The sequence below is a fragment of the Salvelinus fontinalis genome, chromosome 22 (genome assembly GCF_029448725.1).
Source record: "Salvelinus fontinalis isolate EN_2023a chromosome 22, ASM2944872v1, whole genome shotgun sequence".
Classification (NCBI taxonomy): Eukaryota; Metazoa; Chordata; class Actinopteri; order Salmoniformes; family Salmonidae; genus Salvelinus; species Salvelinus fontinalis.
The window spans coordinates 5,783,972-5,804,580 of record NC_074686.1 but is presented as its reverse complement, the minus strand read 5'-3'; the positions used below and the strand labels follow the sequence as shown (position 1 = coordinate 5,804,580).

The window sequence follows — 20,609 nt, the reverse complement described above, 5'->3', positions numbered from 1 at the left end:
CGTAAAACACATCTAGTGATACTGTACATAACTTTTCATTTCTTCCATACATTGTGGGAGGATAACCAACCGTCCAAATAATGGCAATGAATTTATTAGCCATTATAAATGCTTGGTTACACAAGTTTCTTCTGATATGTCTCCAGTATCAACATTTCCAAGCAAACAAAAACAGGAAGAAGGAGAATCTGAAGACATGCTTAGATAAAAGAACATACTCTTTGCTAGAATTCAGCCAGCCTTCACAAGACCCCAACATATGCAAATATGTCCCCGTTTGTGATTTACACCTGTGCATGATATTCCATTTCACTGGCATATAGTATGTTCTACGGATGGTCTTCAACTGTAGTCATTTATGTCTGAGATTATATGAACATGACTGGCCATTCTAACACATCTGTATCCATTCACCATCATCAATAGCGTCTCCCAGGTCTTCCTCACATTTTTGTTTTACATGTTTTGTGTCATCGGGAAAAGCTACTATCAACCCTTTGATACAGTTTGGAAATCAACTTTTGAGGTTTGTCAGAATGCCTTAAAATAGCATCCAGCTTGTCCAGTGTTTGCTGGACAGAGATAATAAAGTGTTGTATCTTCACCTCACCTCTGTCACAGACTAGTCTTCCCTGGCTGCCTGATTCTGCTGAGACCCCTGTCACCATCTGATCCTCCTAAAATGAGGCACGACAAAGAATTACCTTGGTGTACATGTATACATTATATTATCCAAGAATAGAATCAACGGTTCAATCATTGAAATGACCATGATTCCCAGACTGTAGCTTTAAACTTCAACTGTTGCCCTGTAGCTACTGTAGGTCTACCCATCAATTCAAGATAGAACTTTGTATCATTCACTAAATATACTGCAAAATTCCCCTGAGCTCCGTAGGCTGGTCCTCCCTGGCTGTCTGACCCTGCTGGGACCCCTGTCACCATCTGATCCTGCTAATAAGCACTTGAGAGCAGAATTCCCACGGGATGTCTGCGGGACGTGCGGGTCCCAACAGAGATCATTGCGGTGCGGTTGGCATTTTTCATGCTGCTGGCAGTCAGACAGATGACTTTGGGATGAAAATATTTTTGTTGTCCACAGATTATTTGGAAACGGCCCTCTTTCTGCTTTGTATGCGTTAGCCTACCTATTGTATTAAAAGCACATTTTTTGCATTATTCACACACTCAGAATTCGCTGCTTCAACTTCAGTAGCCTACCTCTCCTAGTTGGGCGTGAGAGTTCACGTGTGCCTAGTACAGTATGTGTGGTCTCATTGAACTAGAGTAGGCTGCCTACATGGGCAGAGAATCACATGGCAGTTAACTTGAATATGAAATGAACTTAAATCTGGTTAGACTGTAGTGTAGTGTCTGTAAATAAATATTGATAATGAAAAGAAGTGGAGGGCGCTCAACCAACGTGAGTTGAAGTGTAATTAAACAAAAAAATGTAATCATGATTTGAAAAGGAAAAAGCACCGCGCGCACATAGGTTATAGACGATGTGCCAGCGTTGCCCTTTTTATTTTCAACAAGTTATTTGTCTCTGCCTGCAAATCAGCCTCCTAAAAATGTAGCAAGTGTCAGTCATCATTCTCGCTGCCTCAGATCAGGTGCGCGTGTGGCCTCAATTAAATAGAGCCGTATATGTAACAGTATAACTTTACGTCGTCCCCTCGCCCCGACACGGGCACGAACCAGGGACCCTCTGCACACATCAACAACGGTCGCCCACGAAGCATCGCTACCCATCGCTCCACAAAAGCCGCGGCCCTTGCAGAGCAAGGGGCAACACTACTTAAGTCTGAGCAAGTGACGTAACTGATTGAAATGCTACTAGCGCGTACCCGCTAACTAGCTAGCCATTTCACTTCCGTTACATATACATGGTCGGAGAAACACGGGATAGTTGTCTTTCCACGGAAATGTACTTCCTAAATAGGCCTATGATTAGTCTATACTTTACTACATTGCGTAGAAATATGGCTAAATATTGATCACCCATATTTCTCTGTCTTCCCACTCCTTAAAGATAAGCTATACAAATAGCTCAAGAGAAAGTGCAAGTCACTCCAACTAATGCTCTCTGCAAACTACATCGAGCATATTGGCTGATATAGCCCAGTAATACAATGGAAGGGCCATGTGAGAATCTCTGGTAATTGAACCTATTTCTTAAATTAATTTTGCGAATTTGATATTGCCTATAGGGTGCCAAATTGCTCGGGCCATGGCTGACAAGTGAGCTGCGTCATATACGCCTAAAATAACATTGTGGTTGGGACCAGTTCTTGCGGTAAGTTAGCGGGTGGGAGTCGGACAGAAAGCCGCACAGACCTCCACTGTGCACCATGACAGTGAAACCTGTAACGTTAGAGTTGTTAATGACTGTGTCAGTGTGAAAAGTAGGGAATTTTGCTCGGGAAACTGATAGATCAATAGCGTTACATTGACATACTGACTAATACAACTCACATTGCACTGAAAAAAACTTCAGAATATCAATCTTCAATTGTTTGGCCGATGGTTTCATCGTTGTATTCAGGTCTAGCTTGATAGCTACTGTAAGCCAACTTTTGGCTCTCTCTAACGGTACATCAACTGGCGAAAACTTGCCAAGTTAATTTACTTCTGAAACGTAACACAACAAAGGCTACAAAACATGTCCATACATACAACTGCTGTTAGATAGTAATAATAGCCACCTCATATCGCTATCGGACAGATAACTAGGAGCTCAGAGCTGACCTGGCTGTGGGTAGCTACTCACTAGCGTAGCTTATTCATTCACCTCACTTGAGAGGGGATGAAACATTAGCTAACGTTACATGTCAGTTACAATACTTGCCTTTTTTATGTTAAACGGCAGTTACCTTGCCAGCTACATCACGCAACTAAAGAGTAGCCAGTTTCTTTTCCTGTTAGAACTCGGTGGTGTAGCTGGTAAGGTAGCTGCTGAACTATAATCAACTCTCTCGTGCAGGTCCAACCAGCCTCCCAGAGGCTTTGCCTTCACACAGCCTGTCAGCCCGCTCTGGGGGTGTCCGTGGGGTCCTAAATCCAGTCGGCCAAATACACCAAACAGCCTACCCGAACGCTCGGAGGCGTCTGCATGGTCCTAAAGCACACTGGGGCCTCGTTTTGTATCACATTCCAATAATAAAACTGGGAGGGACAAAAATGCCATTTCAGAATGTGTGGTTCCACCCTTCCCCAGTGAAAGTTGTGCCCCAGATTCGCAGAATAATTTGATGGTTATGAAGTTCATTCTTCTTATTTCTCGCTTGATTTATCATTAAAGCAAAAAATGGGTCAGTTTATCACTATGTATTTTTGGTCATATCGCCCAGCACTAGACCCCACCCAGCGTTTTGAGAAACCCTGATATGATTTAGTGTCATGACGTGCTGCTATGATCAAACAATAACTTATCTTTGCCTTTTGTCTTTCTTGCTCCTCCCGCCGTGCAGTCGTCGCGGGCGTCACGCTGGGCTGACCCGGACCACTTCGCCCAGCGGCAGACGTGCATGAACAAGTTCGCCAGCTGGTTTGGCGGCATGCCCCTGGTCCACTCCCAAATGAGGCTGGACCCGGTGCTGTTCAAGGACCAGGTCTCCATCCTGCGCAAAAAATACAGGGACATCGAGAGGCTCTGACAGGACGCGCGCCCCCTGCTGGAGAGGCCGGGGGAGGCGGTAGCGGTAGTAACAGACAGGCTCGCTGGAGAGCAGCCGTAGGAGGACCATGACAGTGGCAGTAGGACAGTCAGCCAACTTGGATCCTAGGGGGGGGGGGCGCTACAGCTCCGTCTTCTACTCAGCACATTGCCAATGACCACAGGACTTGACAAGTGAAACAAGTGGAATTGCGGTCTCTGGAGAACTACGCACGCACACACACACACAGGATATACAGGTCTATAGTATGTTCACATAAACACACAAACTACTGACAATGAGACTCTTAGATATCATATTTTTTTTGTATGAATGCCACAAAGGAGAGAATGACGAGAGACTTTCCTGTGACTCATGTGCAGGATGGTAGAGGAAGGGAGGTGTCCAACATGACAACCCAACCACAGATCAGATCCGCCCCGGACTGGTAACCTAGACTCAATGCAACCCTTCCTAACCTCAACTTGACCCCTTCATGACCTCCCTATGTCTGCATCAGAACCTCTGACGCACTCACCACCAGCCCCTGCTCTGGACCCTGGGTAACCCTGTAACTATTTCTTTCCTTATTTTTCGATCCACACTTCCCTCCCATGTGTTCATTGGGGTTTGAAGCGTTGGGTGTCTTATCGTCCTAAGAACTGTTCCGTGATTTAATCAAATTCAGCATTTGGCGGTCAAGGTCGAGAAAGTAGAGTTTTGTTATTCTTTTACTGGAAGGACAGTTTAAAAGCCGCCGTTTTCAAATGGTGCCACTCGTATTGCAATGCGGCAGTCACAAAACCCACGTAAACATGAACTCTATGCTCATTCCTTGAATTTCTGATAGTTTGATTATTATTTCTGTCAGATTTACCGCAATGATAAGCCTTTTTTTCCCCTTCAGAACTCTCAAAAGCAGTGTTACTTTTCTTCTCATGTTTTTTGTTTTCTCCTCAAAAGTTCAGTTCCAGTGTGTGTACAGAGGCTAAAAGTAAGCTCATCCAACCATAAGCCCAAACAGAGTACTTTCCCTCCGTCGGAATGAGCAAAATGAACATTTCTGGATGAAATGGAGCAGAACACTGCCTTCTAAACCAAACCCTTTTCACCCATTTATTTCCCCTTTATTGCTTACGAGCACTACCGTGGCAGAAGGAGTGCATGCTAAATTTAGAACCTAAACAATTCTTTAGTTGCCTGCGTCATTTCCACAGCAGTGTTAAGAGATTTGCAAATGTAAATGTGAAACGCGTCTGTTGTGCCATGTCCCCGAAATTCACATTAGTGCTGCCTTTTTAAATTGCTTATTGCACATATTTTCCATAAATCGATACCGAAAGCAGTAGAAGATACTATATAGTTGAAATGCCCTCTGTAATTTGTTAGGATTTGTTATTCTTCCTAGATTCACCACATCATAATGATGTTGGTGAAATTTAAGCCTCAAAGCCATTCGATAGACATAGCCATCTCCTAGACCATTCGTCAGGGGACATATGTTTTGTGTTCAATTAGAGAAAGCCATTTCATTTGAAGTGTTGGGTTTCCCTGGGGAGCAGCCCTTGATGAAACATTCTCTCTCTATATTTCCCATCATGTCTGACTCTGCTCTGGAAGCTGTGACCCACAACCTTGACCCTTTGGCTCCAGGTTTACAGAGAAAAGACAACCAGCTCCCCCTCGCCTTGTCGTTGTAATGTTTTTCACTACCGTCTTAGTTCATCATTTCTGTTGCACCAAGTCTTCCTGTGATGTTGTTGTACTCACAATACTAACTCATCCCAGCTCAACTACATTTGTCCTGACAATTTCTTTTGCCAGTCATTGGTAACAGGTGTATTGTGGTCGAATAGGGGAAAAAACTGTATATTGTTTTGATCAATTTCAAGGAAATGGCTTCAAGAAATGTGGAAGTTCATGGCTGTATAGGTATATCCTATTGTGAAGAGGCTTTTGCCTTTGTACCACGCCAGAGCCCTGCCAGTCCACTCGAACAGGTACTTGAATGTCTGAAGACTTGAAGGAGCGTAGTGACCTTTTTATTGTGAAGGTGACTGAATTTAAAGGGCCAGTTTCCCAGACACAGATTAAACCTAGTCCTGGACAAAAAAAAACATTTTCTCAATGATGTTCCATTGAAAGTAAATTTTAGTTCAGGACGATTCTGGATCTGGCTCAGGGAAACCGGACAATAGTGTGTCAGCTGTGAGCCAAAGCTCAACTATCCATTTTCTTCACCCCCCCCCCCCCCCCCCCCTTCGTTGTATCTGCGTCATTTCTTATTGAGGTCGTTATAGACTCCTTCACATTTGATTTTGTTTTCATATCAGGATACAATCAATGAAGGTCAGTGTCCACTAGGTTTATACATGGCCAATGAGTTGATATTGTCATCGGTGGGCCTGGGCTATCTACTCTTGACGTTCTCACAATGTCATATGTGATATTATCATCATCAACATGTAATACTACAGTACAGATTAGATTTAGTAGCTGGTATATTGTCAGCATATAGTTTTTTTCACTACATTTTTGCATACGTTTGTATTTTCTTTCAGGAAATGTACTCTGGGAGAAGGAGTTTGGAATGAACTTGTATGATTTGATATTGGCCAAGAGAGATTTACGTTGTATTTGGTGCTGACTTACAGCAAGCCTTGGATCTCTTGGCAGTAGACATGCATCTCAATGATTATGAAAAGCGTTGGACCCCGTTTGAAGTTCAGTAAACCATCTTTGTTTGAATTCATGTCAAGCCTTCTTAGGATTGTCTGAACTTGTTGTTATCATCTCAAAAGAGAAAGTCCCCCAGCCTTGCACATTGACTTCATAGGTGAAACCAGAGACATTTCAGAAGATCTTAACTCATTTCTGTACATAAACATGTATATTTATTTTCATATGTGAACAAAGCCAGACAGTGTATAGTATGAAATGACAGGGGAAAATAACAGGATTTCTCGGCTGAGGGAACAGTTGATGAGCAAAAATATTCAGATTTTGTAAGTTGAACATTTATTTTTTTCACATTGTTGTCAATATATATTTTTTCATTTCCACTAAATAAAAACATCCCTACGTAGAGCAATTGCAACCGTTATAGAAATACAGTTTCCATGTAATTTAATTCAGAATCGCCATGGAGACGAGATGCTACCAATAATCTAGAATTAGATTTGCTGTGAGCATTTAGATTCTGTGAACTGTATTGCAAAAGCAACCAAAGACTATTTGGAAACCAATATGTAGCTGGGTCTCTTGTAACAGATCGAGGATTTTCTTTTGTTTGCTGTAATGTGTGTCTTCTCAGATCCACTGTAATGTTTGTCACTGTCCACGTCTGCATACTCGTTGATGCTTCTGGGGAAACTGGCAACTCTCTGACCATATCTGGTACAAATATAGTCAACTCAAAATGGTAATGTTGAATGAAATAGACATATGACTTTGTAATACAACACTAGATGTCTCAGTTAAACATATCCTTCCACGATGCCGTCGGATACCAGACATTCTAATGGTTTAACAATGCATGGCCTCTATCAGTGTGGTTGGTTGGATGTGCAGGATGGTTACTGTCCTTGATTGTGCCTTTTTTTTAAAATAAAACGTTGGTTTGTGAGCTCATGATAACACACACACTGCCATTTTGACCATTAGTCAGTCAGAAGAGGAGCACCATATAGGGGTCTCGGTAATCTCGACATACACTGGAGTTTCATCACCACTCTGTTTCATCCACGACACCTCGGTTCTCTGTTGGATACCAAACTGTGTTGACGACCAACAACGCGCCTGCATGACCACTTTTTCTATGGAATTATTTATCAGTACTTAACTGTATCACAAACAGACAAGCTATTTTTAATGACTTAATTTCCAGCTGTCCTGATGCCTTCCTCCCTCCTACCTTGTAATTAACAAATTAATTTTATAGGGGTAATAAATGAAATAGAAAAATGAAGATTTTGTAAGAATTGATTTATATTAAAAAAAATACATTTGATCATAGATGCGTGAGTGTGTCTTCATTGCTTTGATGCGAGGTGTAGCCTGCTGTTTAACGTAAGCATAATAATGTCGGCAAATGATTTGTTTTGAATGGTGCAGAAACAAGGAGGCCCATTATTACAATAAACAGACAAATCAATATACTGTACTTTCAACTGAATGAGAATGTATTCCTTGTGTACCATTCAATTATAGTCCTTCACCATTGTCCTCAACCATAACCAGGTTGGAATTATACCATTCAAGAGAAATTATGATCCACTATCCAGCGATTGATTTTTACTTTGTGGAAGAGCATCCCAAATGGCACCATATTCCCTACATAGTGCACTGTTTTTGACCGGAGACCCATAGGCTCTGGCCAAAAGGGTTGTGCACTATATCGGGAACAGGGTGCCATTTGGAATGCATACTATGTCCTCTACCATCTCCCTGTGGACAATAACCTCATAACACAACTTGGATACGACCCAAACCAGCTTCTAAATTATTTATCGGAATCGTATCTGAAGCTGATATTGATATTAATATCCGAGACCTGATGGCCCTTTCTCTGTTGTCGGCCCCAGTCTCCTCCTTTCCGCCCAGGGCCGTCCCTAGCCTTATGGGCAAAACAAAACAACCTTGTTGGCAACTTTTTAGTGCCACCCTCTTGGCTGTGGAGAGGAAAATGTGCAGTTTTGCCATGGGTTTGATAGAAAAGTTTGCCGTTTACGAGCTAATTTCCTGCAATTCTATACATTTTACCATGACTTATGCCATCTGCGTGACTAACAAAATCAATGGAGGCCTCCTGGAGGTCAAGGCTCCTGGGCACGTTCCCTGGTTGGTAATTTGGCCATGATGTTTAGATTGCTAAGCAAGTTAGTCTAGACAGCCATCTAAAAAATGTGACATGGGTTTATTGAGTGACTGTAAGAAGAGTACCTGGGCTACCTACCCCATATTCCTGACGAGTAGTTTTTGTCATGCTTTTTACAGTTTCTATTCTCTGTAACCATGTATAACATTCTTATTAAAGTACTATTTTAATTGCTTAAAGCCGCTGTCTCATGTTGTTGCACTACCACACACTTACGTGATGTGACAAGCCCCTCCACCGATGGTCCATGCTATCTGGGATCCACAGGGCGTCTGCCTTAAGATGGCCATCATGGTAAAGACTACAAGGCCCAGAACCCCCTGCTCTACAGGTCACCTGTCCTAATTATGGTTTAAATAGGCAGCACCTGGCCTGCACTGAGAGCTCTTCCACGCAGAGTTTGTCATTACTGTTTATAATTAAAATCCTTTATTTTGCCTGAAACTTGCCTCCTAAACCTTTGAATTGTGATCTCCTTGCCTATTCATGGTTAATTTGTGTGATCAACCTTTGGCTATGCCCAAGCATTTATGCGTCTCTTATAGGCATCAAAGCCACATCCCTGATGTAGCAGGCACCATGCACTAGCACACTGGGTTATTCATTTATTTTGTTCATCAAATCTCCTTGATTATACGTTTTATATTTTTGATTTGGCAAGTTTGCGATATTAACTTGAACAACAATATTTTGGGAACGGGTCGGCGTGAATCTCATTGTATTTCCTTGAATATCTGCAGTTCCTTCCCTTGTATATTCACCTCTAGTGCATTTTGAGGAGGCAAGGAGATAGGAATCAGAGAGCAACAAATGAGATTCACCCATCAAATTGAAATCCCAATCGAAGACATTAGAGAATATTCTCCAACCCCGCTAGCAAGAGTTAAAAGATGGTTTGGGTGTTGAGGGTGAGAATCCCCTGCTAGGGAAAGGCAACAATAAACCTTTGAGAAAAGGCCATTGATCGGAAAGATTCAAACCTATGACCTTCTGGTCCCTACCCCATTGCCCAATCCACTGCTCTGGTATTTTCACATATTTAAAACTGTTCAGTCAGAAACTTAAGTCAATGGATTAGAAATGTCATTAGTTAAGAACTTCAGGTAAGGTTGGAAAACAAAAGTCGCAATCGGGATTTGAAATGGCAACAGGATTTACCCCCTGAAAACTCCACCCACTGAGCTTTCATCCAACCAGTCAAGTTAGTTCTGCCCTTGAGGCGGAGCTTCACCGATTCCATCGAGCCCCAACCGTCGAAACCATCAGCTATGTAAACAAACCATCTATCCCGTTAAATCATCAGTATCATAACACAGGGATTCAATCCAAGGGTCGGGGGCCCCTAGCGCCCTAATCAGCTGCTTATGTCTCGTATTGGCTGGGCTGGCACTGTTTCTGCCTGTAATAAAAAATAAAATAAAAAGTGTTTAAAGCCTGGGGACAATCCAAAAAGACCACATACGGACGTCCCTACTTGATCAGGCTGTTCTCGTGAGCAGTGAGCCCCACAGATATGAAAATAGAACAGAAAGAAACCGTGTTGGTCTAAACCACAGCAGGTTTTATAGCGCCATAGAACTCCTAGTTAACCAGACATTGTGATAATCATAAAGTCCAGAGGATACTGCATTGACACTTCTACATCAAGCAGCCAACCACACATGAAAAGCAGAAGCAAAACACAAAACTCTTTCATTTCACTACACTGTACCATTTTCATGGTGCAAAAGAGAAGATCTATGTGCGGGGGAAAAATTGGAAACCTCAGTCTAGCAGTGATTTAATTTGAAACTTGGTTTCAACAATGTGCCTTATGATTAGTTTTATGGTATTTTTGCACAGATCTGTACTCTTCTTCACCACAAACATGTCATCCTGTATGTCATTTTAGTTCAAATGGTTTAGGAATGTATAAACACATCTTGAAGGAAATCGAACTTCAAAACTCCTCTAAATGGGTAAATGTAGTATTTGTCAAAAATCTTAGGATATTAAATAAACTATAACTCTGAAAGTCCTCTTAATAACCATATTGTAAGCGACAACTACACTCATCGGGCAGTTTATTATGTACAATGAATGTACCGCCATTCAATCAGCAGCAACTGCATGATGCCATCGCGTTAGCATGTACCAACATCCCTGTGGAACGTTTCCCGACAACTTGTAGAATACGCCAAAGAATTCAGGCTGTTCTGGAGGCAAAGGAGGGTCCGACCTGTTACTAAATGGGTGTACCTAATAAACTGTACGGTGAGTGTATATCAGCATTTCTCCATCGCACAACTTCTCTTTGTTCTTCTTTGCTTTCTTCCCCCTCCTTTTTCTGGGACTGAGGGTGGTATATTGCAAAAGCCTGCATTTCTAAAGTGCAGCGTCAACATCAGCCTCAAAGGGACCCTGTCAGATATCCAGTTAACAACCATGTCTTCCAGTCTGTGGTGTGTGTGTGTGTGTGTGTGTGTGTGTGTGTGTGTGTGTGTGTGTGTGTGTGTGTGTGTGTGTGTGTGTGTGTGTGTGTGTGTGTGTGTGTGTGTGTGTGTGTGTGTGTGTGTGTGTGTGTGTGTGTGTGTGTGTGTGTGTGTGTGTGTGTGTGTGTGTGTGTGTGTGTGTGCGCCTGTGTGTGTGCGCCTGTGTGTGTGTGTGTCGCCGTGTTTGCCGTTCAACTCCTAACAGCCAGCATGGAGTTTATCTCCCAGATGAGGTTTCTGAGCTGGTCCATTATCTGCTTCAGCTGTTGGTTCTTCTGTTTGAGCTTCTGTAATAAAGCACATGAAATCACATTGTCAGAGCCCATCAAACAAGCCGTAGACATACAAGTATTTAAACAGTGGTGGCTGGTTGATAAGATGCCTTTGAAAAGCTTTGAAAGGGGCATTAGGTTCAAGAGCCTCAACTGAAAGAACACACGGTCGTTTTTCATGGGAGGATTTGCCTTTTGTTTTTGAACAAGCAGAGCTGATTGGCTGACATGATCAATCCCTGCAGTAGTTTAATCTCTAAACACACACATCTGGACAGAATCGGTCACTCACAGCCAGTTTGCCTGCAGATTACCTTTGAATGCACAAGTCCAAACTCAAAAGTCAACAGCTGCGGTTTACTCAAGTGCCTTATTGCTGAGGTTTAGGCACAAACAAATAATGGCAGAGACTAAGCTGCTCCAAAAGCACACCTGCTAACAGTGTCCTTATAGGACTTCAGTCAGGCCCAGGCCTAGCGCCAGTGTTGGAGAAGTCTAGCTAGGTATGCCTTAAGATAGTGGTCTGACTAGCTAGCAGAATATAGCATGCAGAGAGGGAGAGACAGACACTCATGAGGCTACTGTATCTGCAGTGCAGCGAAAATATATTAAAGATTAAATCCATCTTGCTCTCTCACTAATGCTCCTTTAGCCGTGACTAATTACCAGCCATTTTTGCGAGCGCAGATAACACCTTCAGCAATCGATTTCACACAGCCCCTCTTAATGTAAACTATTTAGCTGATTGTCCTTGAAGATATTCCGGATTGGAACATTTGGAACAGTTCCATTGTGTGTCTAGGGGGTTCTTCTCTCTCTTTTGCCACCAGGCTTTCATTTTGAGTCACCGGGAGGGAGGAGCGTGTGCTGTACTATACGGGATGCACCTCATGAACCCCACCAGCGACTCTTTAAATAAAGACGTCCTTTATCTTTCTCTTCATGAGTTGAGAGATCTAGCAGCCAGTCTTTGGAATTTCAGTTCAGCCTGATATACTATTGAGTCATACATAAGTACTGTTGCACACAATGAAATGTCACGTGCAGTGATCCCTCTATATACTGTACATATATGGATTTTTTTCCTGAGATAATAAATACCAACAAACAAATCTGAAATCCTTTATAAAAAAAAACTCAGATGAATGAATTAACTGCTACTCCAACCTTCAAATCCAATCGTATTGGTCACATACACATATTTAGCAGATGTTATTGCGGGTGTAGCGAAATGCTTGTGGCGTAACATTTCAATACCGTTGGGAGAGAAACAGAAGAGAAGACAGTGGAATGTGTTTTTAACACACATATTTTAGAGCTGCAGGTCTATGAACGATCCCACTGCTGATGGAAAGTGATGGCTCTGACAGTTCTGACTGGTCGGCCAAACCTGAGAGAACGGCTTCGCCTTTCGCACCTCTGACAGCTTAGCCTGCATGCCGCTGAAGGGTCCGACTCCCTCCCTCACTCACTCTTTCTCTTCGGGGATCATGGGGATACACTCTCTCATTTCCTCGCTTGCCACTCAAGACCATTTTCGTCCACGTTCGTTCCTTTTGACACGGTCTGACATTGTGTAGGGCATAGCAGGAAGGCTGTTCAACAAATCATGAAAGTAAACAAAGAATTGGGTTTTGAGCTGCCGTCTGTAGAGGCCTCCCGCAGACAATAAGCAGGTTTGTGGGGGAAAAATGGCTACCTGAGCATAGACACAACTTAATACAGTACACTACAGTGGACTGACAGAGGTGTGTGTGTGTGTGTGCATCCGTGTGTACGTGCATGGAGGTTACAGTTGGACGTGACAAGGTACCAGAGGATTTTAGCTCCACTGATAAATGATTAAACTGTATTAGTGATTTATATACTTGGATGGCTCGCAACTTCCTCCAGCTAAATCAAGACCGAGGTACTTATTGTTGGAGCCAAAGCACAGAGAGAGAATATGGACGCACATTTGAATTCACAGACAATAAAGATAAAACACCAGGTAAAAAACCTATGTGTTGTTTTAGATTCGGAACTAAATTTCCAATCACACATTAGGAATGTGACCAAAATAGCTTTTTACCACCTGAGGAACATTGCCAAGGTGCGGCCGTTTCTCTCTCAGGCTGATAGAGAGACTCATCCATGCTTTTATTACAAGCAGGCTTGTCTACTGTAATGGTCTTCGGTCTGGTTTACCCACGAAAGCCATTGGTCAACAGCAAAACATACAGAATGCTGCAGCATGGGTACTGACCAAGACCAGACGGAGAGCACGCATTACACCGGTTTTAAAGGTCTCTGCAATGGCTCCCTGTGAGTTTTAGAATTCATTTTAAGATTCTTCTAATGGTTTTTAAATCAATTCACGATTGTGCACCCCAATACACGTCAGACATGCTTTAAGTTATGTACCCAGTAGGTCCCTCAGGTCCTCTGGCACTGGCCTTTTACCTATCCCAAAGCCTAGGACCAAGAGGCATGGAGAGGCCGTCTTTAGTTATTATGCTCCCAACCTCTGGAATAGCCTGCCAGAGAACCTGAGGGGGGCTGAAACTGTGGACATATTTAAAAGAGATTTTAAAACAACTTTTTAGCTTTGCTTTTGCTCAGGTTGCTTTTTAGTCACTCAGTTTTTGTCATTCTTTAGTTTTTTATCTTATGTTTGTTGTGTAGTAAATATTTCAGCTTTTAATTTCATAGTTTTTTTTTTTTTTTTTAAGCATATTGACTTGCATTCCATGTCTGAAATGTGCTGTACAAATAAAGCTTGATTTGATATGGCCAGCCAACCGCTGAGGAGATCCTGCCTTTCTCTCTCAGGTGCTTTCATGGCACACCTGGGCAGAGGACAGAGAGGCAATTTTGCCCAGGCAGATGTTGGAGTGCTCCAGGGCATCGGCAATCCTCATGTCAGCATACCTCCTTTCCTATGTACGTTCTCTTTGTCCTTCCAAATCTTCTAAAAGACAGCACTATAGTTTCGGGCCACTTAGTGATAGAAGACGAGCAATTCAATATGATACCAATGACTCATTAATACCCCAGAAGTTTTATCTTGACAGCTTCAGTCATCTTCGCCTTTCTTAGTCTGACTTTAAAGGGTTCCTCTCAAGTCAAATCAGTGTGTTAAAATAGCAAAGATTAGACAAAGTGGTTATGCATATCTGAAGGGCGGTTAGATTTACAGGAGGAGACTTTGAACAGAATAACTTTGTCATTAGTCGCGCCTTTAAAGGAGAACAATTGGAAGTGAGAGAACTTTGATATCTGAGTGGTGATGGTTTATCATACAGAACACCCGAGTGTGAACTGAGTGAACGTTGAGGCAGAAGCGTTGGGGCTGGGCTCTCTTTTTCTCTCTCTCACACTTTTTCCTCTCTCGCTCTCTCTGCTCCCTTCATCTGATTCTCTTCAACCCTCATCTCAAAGTGAGATAAAAAGGAGCCGTCCTTAATAATGGGGCGAGAGGCGGAATTTTAGATCAAAACCTCTTATTATTAAAATTCCGTTTCATTCAAATATTTCTCTCTTGGCTGAGTGACGACGTGCTAAGAGCAAACCCTATCACATTTGGAGGGAACATCTCAGCCACCCTCACACTGTAATTTCTATTATTTTTAAACAGTCTGGTATAGTCCCGAAAGTACAAACAGCAGATAGTCTATTATCTTACATAATTGACATTTCTGTTTTGCCCCATTAGAAACATTCAGGGTTTTGATAAATTAGACCAAACAAAACTAATCTTGTTATGATATCAATAGACGAGAGATTCCTCCTTTTTGACATTTCATCAACAATCCTTTCCGGAGCCCGGTCGCTTTTTTTATTGAGCGGATTTCGACGATAACTGGCGAACGGCTTCACCGTGATTTAAAGTTGCCAGCCAAAGTCGAGAATAGCAAGTCGTGCAAAAAAATGTGCCTTCACTCAGGATTCCGTTCGGCTTATCCGCCCTGTCGCTGCTTTCATTCCGGTGGATCTGGCTGGGAATTACAAGTGTAAGTGAGTGAGGCGAGGGGATTAGGCAGATTGAGAGGAGGAGAGAAAAGGAGAAGAGAGAGAACTCGTATTGCTGCGATAGCACTCTTCTCCATAATCTATCGGTGCCACCTCGCTGTTATTGGCAGCCGAGGAGGAGTCAGTTCTGAAACTTGTCTTCGTGAGAAGAGAATGCTCCGTCCATCATGAAGATAAAGATTTGGAGTGTCATGACTGAGTGGGCCTTGTCCATTGTCCAAAAGACATTCAGATGCTCTCACTTCTCCAAACTCACAATCTTGAGGAAATCATTTGGAAAGTATTCAGACCCCTTGACTTTTTACAAATTTTGTTACGTTACAGCCTTATATCTAAAATTTTATAAAATGTATTTTCCCCCTCATGAATCTACACACAATAACATATAACGACAAAGCAAAAACAAGATTTTTGATTTTTTTCTCAAATAAAAATAAAATAAAAAATCACATTTACATAAGTATTCAGACCCTTTACACAGTACTTTCTTGAAGCACCTTTGGCAGCAATTACAGCCTTGAGTATTCTTGGGTAAGACATTACAAGCTTGGCACACCTTTATTTGGGGAGTCTCACCCATTATTCTCTGCAGATCCTCTCAAGCTCTATCAGGTTGAATGGGGAGCGTTGTTCAGGTCTCTCCAGAGATATTCGATCAGGTTCAAGTCTGGGCTCTGGCTGGGCCCCTCAAGGACATTCAGAGACTTGTTCCGAAGCCACTCCTGCGTTGTCTTGGCTGTGTGCTTAGGGTCATTGTCCTGTTGGAAGGTGAACCTTCGCCCCAGTCTGAGGTCCTGCTCTGGAGCAAGGATCTCTCTGTACGTTGCTCCATTCATCTTTCCCTCGATCCCGACTAGTCATCCAGTCCCTGCCGCTGAAAAACATCCCCACAGCATGATGCTGTCACCACCATGCTTCACCATAGGGATGGTGCCAGGTTTCCACCAGACGTGACGCTTGGCATTCAGGCTAAAATAGTTCAATCTTGGTTTCATCAGACCAGAGAATCTTGTTTCTCATGGTCTGAGTTCTTTAGGTGCCTTTTGGCAAACTCCAGGCGGGCTGTCATGTTACTGAAGTGTGGCTTCCGTATGGCCACTCCACCATAAAGGCCTGATTAGTGGAGAGCTGCAGAGATGGTTGTCCTTCTGGAAGGTTCTCCCATCTCCACAGAGGAACTCTGGAGCTCTGTCAGAGTGACCATCGGGTTCTTGGTCACCTCTGTGACCAAGGCCCTCGTTCCACGATTGCTCAGTTTGGCCGGGCGGCCAGCTCTAGAAAGAGTCTTGGTGATTCCAAACTTCTTCCATTTAAGAATGATGGAGGCCACTGTGTTCTTGGGGACCTTCAATGCTGCAGACATTGTTTTGGTACCCTTCCCCAGATATGTGCCTCGACACAATCCTGTTTCGGAGCTCTACAGACAATTCCTTCGACTTCATGGCTTGGTTTTTACTCTGGCATGCACTGTCAACTGTTGGACCTTATATAGACAGGTGTGTGCCTTTCCAAATCATGTTCAATCAATTGAATTTACCACAAGTGGACTCCAATCAAGTTGTAGAAATATCTCAAGGATGATCAATGGAAACAGGATGCACCTGAGCTCAATTTCAAGTCTCATAGCAAAGGGTCTGAATACTTACGTACAATAAGGTATTTGTTGTATTTTTTATAAAATTTGCAAACATTTTTAAAAAACTGCTTTTGCTTTGTCATTGTGGGGTATGCCATTGTGGGGTAGGTTGTAACGTAACAAAATGTGGAAAAAGGGAAGGGGTCTGAATACTTCCCGAATGCACTGTATTTGGTGTTCTGTTATGGTGGGCATGCCATCGTCAAGAGAGGGGTTGGTCAAGAAAAGGCACTCTCTCAATGGCATGCATCATGTAGCATATCTGTATACTATGTTATATGACGAGTGCAGACTATCTACTGCCACCATAGTGGCTGGTGGATTTTTTTGTAGAAGTCTATTGCTCGGGTTGGGCACCGGGCAAGTTCCCTCCTCAGTAAGCACAGTGCAAACTGAACTGAGGTGGTAAGCCAGCACTGCGACCTGCTTGAGGAGCCTTCTGATGCTAAGTGGGCTTTGCAGTTGACAGCGGCCTTTGGGGAGCTCGGCGAAGCAACCTTAATTTGTCTGACATTGCTTTAATAGCCTTAATTGACTTTATAAACTTTATGGCTTTTTTTAAGGGAGAGTTTAACTGCCCAACTAGTTGACATGGGCCTCCCAGGAGAACAAAGGCCCAACGTTTGGTGAGGGAGATAAAGCCTTCCACCGCTCACTGGCAGAAATACAATAGACATGTTGTCATCCTCTGCATACACCCTGCCTTTCAATATGTCCTCAGCACTGAGCTGGAAAGCTTGCAGTGCAGCCAACTGTTGCAGAACAGTTCCCATTGATTCCGCTGCTTTTACAAGTAGCAGTGCTCCTGGTGCTTTTTTCCCCATCTTCTCCCTGCCCAGCCCTCTTCAGCACTTGACTTGCTGCCAGGTAGCGGCGTTGATTGGGCTCTGCTTTGGGATTTTGTTCACAGTGATTATATATAAAGGGGCACAGAGGCTAAAATGCCATTTCGCACCCTCTCTTTAAAACCAATGGTTGGGCCAAACAATGAGTACACAAAACATTAAGAACTCTTTCCATGACAGACTGATCAGGTGAATCCAGGTGAAAGCTATGATCCGTTATTGATGTCACTTGTTAAATCAGATGAAGGTGAGGAGACAGGTTAAATAAGGATTTTTAGGCCTTGAGGCAATTGAGACATGGATTGGGTATGTGTGCCATTCAGAGGGTGAATGGGCAATACAGAATATTTAAGTGCCTTTGAACGAGGTGACAGGCACAGCGGTTTGTGTCAAGAACTGCTGAGTTTTTCACGCTCAACAGTTTCCTGTGTGTATCAAGAATGGTCCACCACCCAAAGGACATTCAGTGAACTTGACACAACTGTGGGAAGCATTGGAGTCAACATGATCGCTTTAGACACCTTGTGTCTATCCCCCGAAAAATGTAGGTTGTTCTAAGGGAAAAGGAGGGGAGGTGCAACTCAATATTAGGAAGGTGTTCAATGTATTCAATATTCATTGTAGAACCGTTTTGTGCTGGATAACATGTGCACCACATAACAGAGGTGAGTAGGCCTATTTTGTCTGACCTAAGCACTTGGACTATGGATGCGTCCTTTGGCAAACACTAAACATTAGCTTTAACACCAGGGGATCCACTCTCGCATGTAAGTTGCTTTACAGTCAAGGAGGCACAAGTTTTCAGTACAGTAAATGTGTAATCCCAGAGTTGAAAAGTTCATCCCATCTTGAAAGCAGCGTTTAGGATTTAAAGCTAGAGTGTGCTGATGAAGGTAGAGTGTTGGCTTTGCACTGGGGGCGTGATGACATGGGAATTGATAAGCAAGAATTAAATTAGAAGCACAAAAAGAAACCTGTCCTGTTGCAATTGGGGTCTTTGAGAGGATTAGCTTGTATGCAGGGTTCAGAGGGCGCAATTGGTTGGAGAATTGTGCTAGGAAACTAGGCGTAACCCCAAAGTTGTGGGCTCACAACAAGTCCCTTGAAATAAAAGCTTCTGCACAGTGAACAGGCAGTTTAGAAAGTATACTGAACAAAATTAAACACAACATTCAACAATTTCAACGAGTTTACTAAATGACAGTTTATGTAAGGAAATCAGTCAATTGAAATAAACTCATTAGACACTAATCTATGGATTTCACATGACTGTCCACGAGGATCCAAATAGATCAGGTTTGCAATGAATAACTTCAATCAGACCCCCTCTCACCCGCAGAGGGGGGAGGAAAGAACTTGTGAGGATTAATAACTCATGTCCTGTTATAAATCAAGGGGAAAAGATTCAGGTCTCCCTCCCCAAGATTCCCCAAAAGGAATGTTCTTTGTTGCAAATAGACTTTTCCTGCCGAAACTCTTAACACGTTCAAAAGCAAATACTGGAACAATATTTATAATATTGACCGTGGGGAATGGCCAGAGGCGATCTATAAAACACTAATATCATTTTGTTTCTGATGTTATTATGTCAATAAAAACGTTATAAAGGAAATACTGTAACTTGGAAAGTATACCCACTACATGTATGAAGTGTCCATACTATGTGTGTTGAATGCAATTTGAAAAATGATGAGTGTTTCTGATAAGTGAGGGATGTAATTTGAGGAGCTATAAAAGATAATTGTTTTACATAACTTTGCACCGTGAGTAGTCACCGCCCCGAAGTGACGTCGGAGAGCGTGTCAGCCTGACGGAACCGCCCCTTTCGAACAAACTGAATAAATGATGGGTTAAGAAATGAACGTATCAGACTAGAAAGAAGTGAAGCTGCAGCTGCACGTTTAAAGTGGTTTGAACTTTGAATCTCAACACGAGGTAGAGATGAGAAACTCACCTCCCGGACAATCACTGGTATGGCTGATTAGCTGTCCTAAGTAAAGTATCTTCGAAAGCTAATTTAAGTAGGACCATCCTGTTACTCTACTCAAACCATCAAAACAGCTGGCTAGCCTATCTTCAAAGAAGCATCTTCAAGAGTGAATGGAAGGAAAGTCACCTGTGTAGTTCTGTTCAGGACTACAGGACAAGTCACAAGATACCGGACAACTACAGAGAAGGACAACCGTAGAAGACTTGTCGGAACCATTTCGGACAATCAGAGCCTTACAAGCGTGCAGCGAAAAATTTCTGAATGTACCAATATTAAGTGTCTCTGTCCCTCTCTCTCCCTCTCTGTCTCTTATTTAATAAGCATCCATGTTGTTGTCATTCCGCTACGAACCTGTTTTCAGCATATTAAGTCCCCAGTCAATAACAAATGCTAGTGTGTATGTTTATCCTGTGTTCCAATTTAATTAGCTAGTAAATAAATAAGTAAACCAATTTGTGTAGTACTGAATCATAAGTAAGGCTGGGTTTTTTGCAGATGCAAGGTTACGACAGTTCAGAATGATGATATGATACGAGGTTCTGATTAATAAGTTGACTGTTTATGGATGTGATAGATAAAGACCTTTAATTTAATTCGGGAGATGGTAACTCTTTAAAGAACCTCTCTCGTGGTGCCCCAGATCCTAATTAGTTAATTGTTACATGATTCATTGAATTGGGTAATAATTAAACATAGTTAGGTAATTAGATAAATAACAGTCTTCAGATTAATGTTTAAGTCAAGTCATGACAGTGGGAACCACTGGGGAGCCAGGTTCAGCCAATCAGAATTAGTTTTCAACACAAATGGGCTTTATTACAGACAGAAAGACTCAGTTTCATTAGCTGT

At 42.6% G+C, this 20,609-nt stretch overlaps 2 protein-coding genes across 3 annotated transcripts in view; one reads left to right on the top strand and one right to left on the bottom strand.

Annotated features, from left to right (window-relative positions):
• The window catches only part of ext1b (exostosin glycosyltransferase 1b), a 117,267-nt gene extending 109,594 nt beyond the window's left edge, over nt 1–7,673 (top strand). The window contains exon 11 of the mRNA XM_055876036.1: nt 3,474–7,673. Coding sequence (XP_055732011.1) covers nt 3,474–3,659 — 186 coding nt within the window. The 3' untranslated portion in view covers nt 3,660–7,673. The remainder of the gene's footprint in view (nt 1–3,473) is intronic.
• Nucleotides 6,528–20,609, bottom strand: part of med30 (mediator complex subunit 30) — a 32,892-nt gene continuing 18,810 nt past the window's right edge. For both annotated transcript variants that reach the window (XM_055876037.1, XM_055876039.1), the window contains one exon: nt 6,528–11,293. In XM_055876037.1, coding sequence (XP_055732012.1) covers nt 11,198–11,293 — 96 coding nt within the window. In that variant the 3' untranslated portion in view covers nt 6,528–11,197. The remainder of the gene's footprint in view (nt 11,294–20,609) is intronic.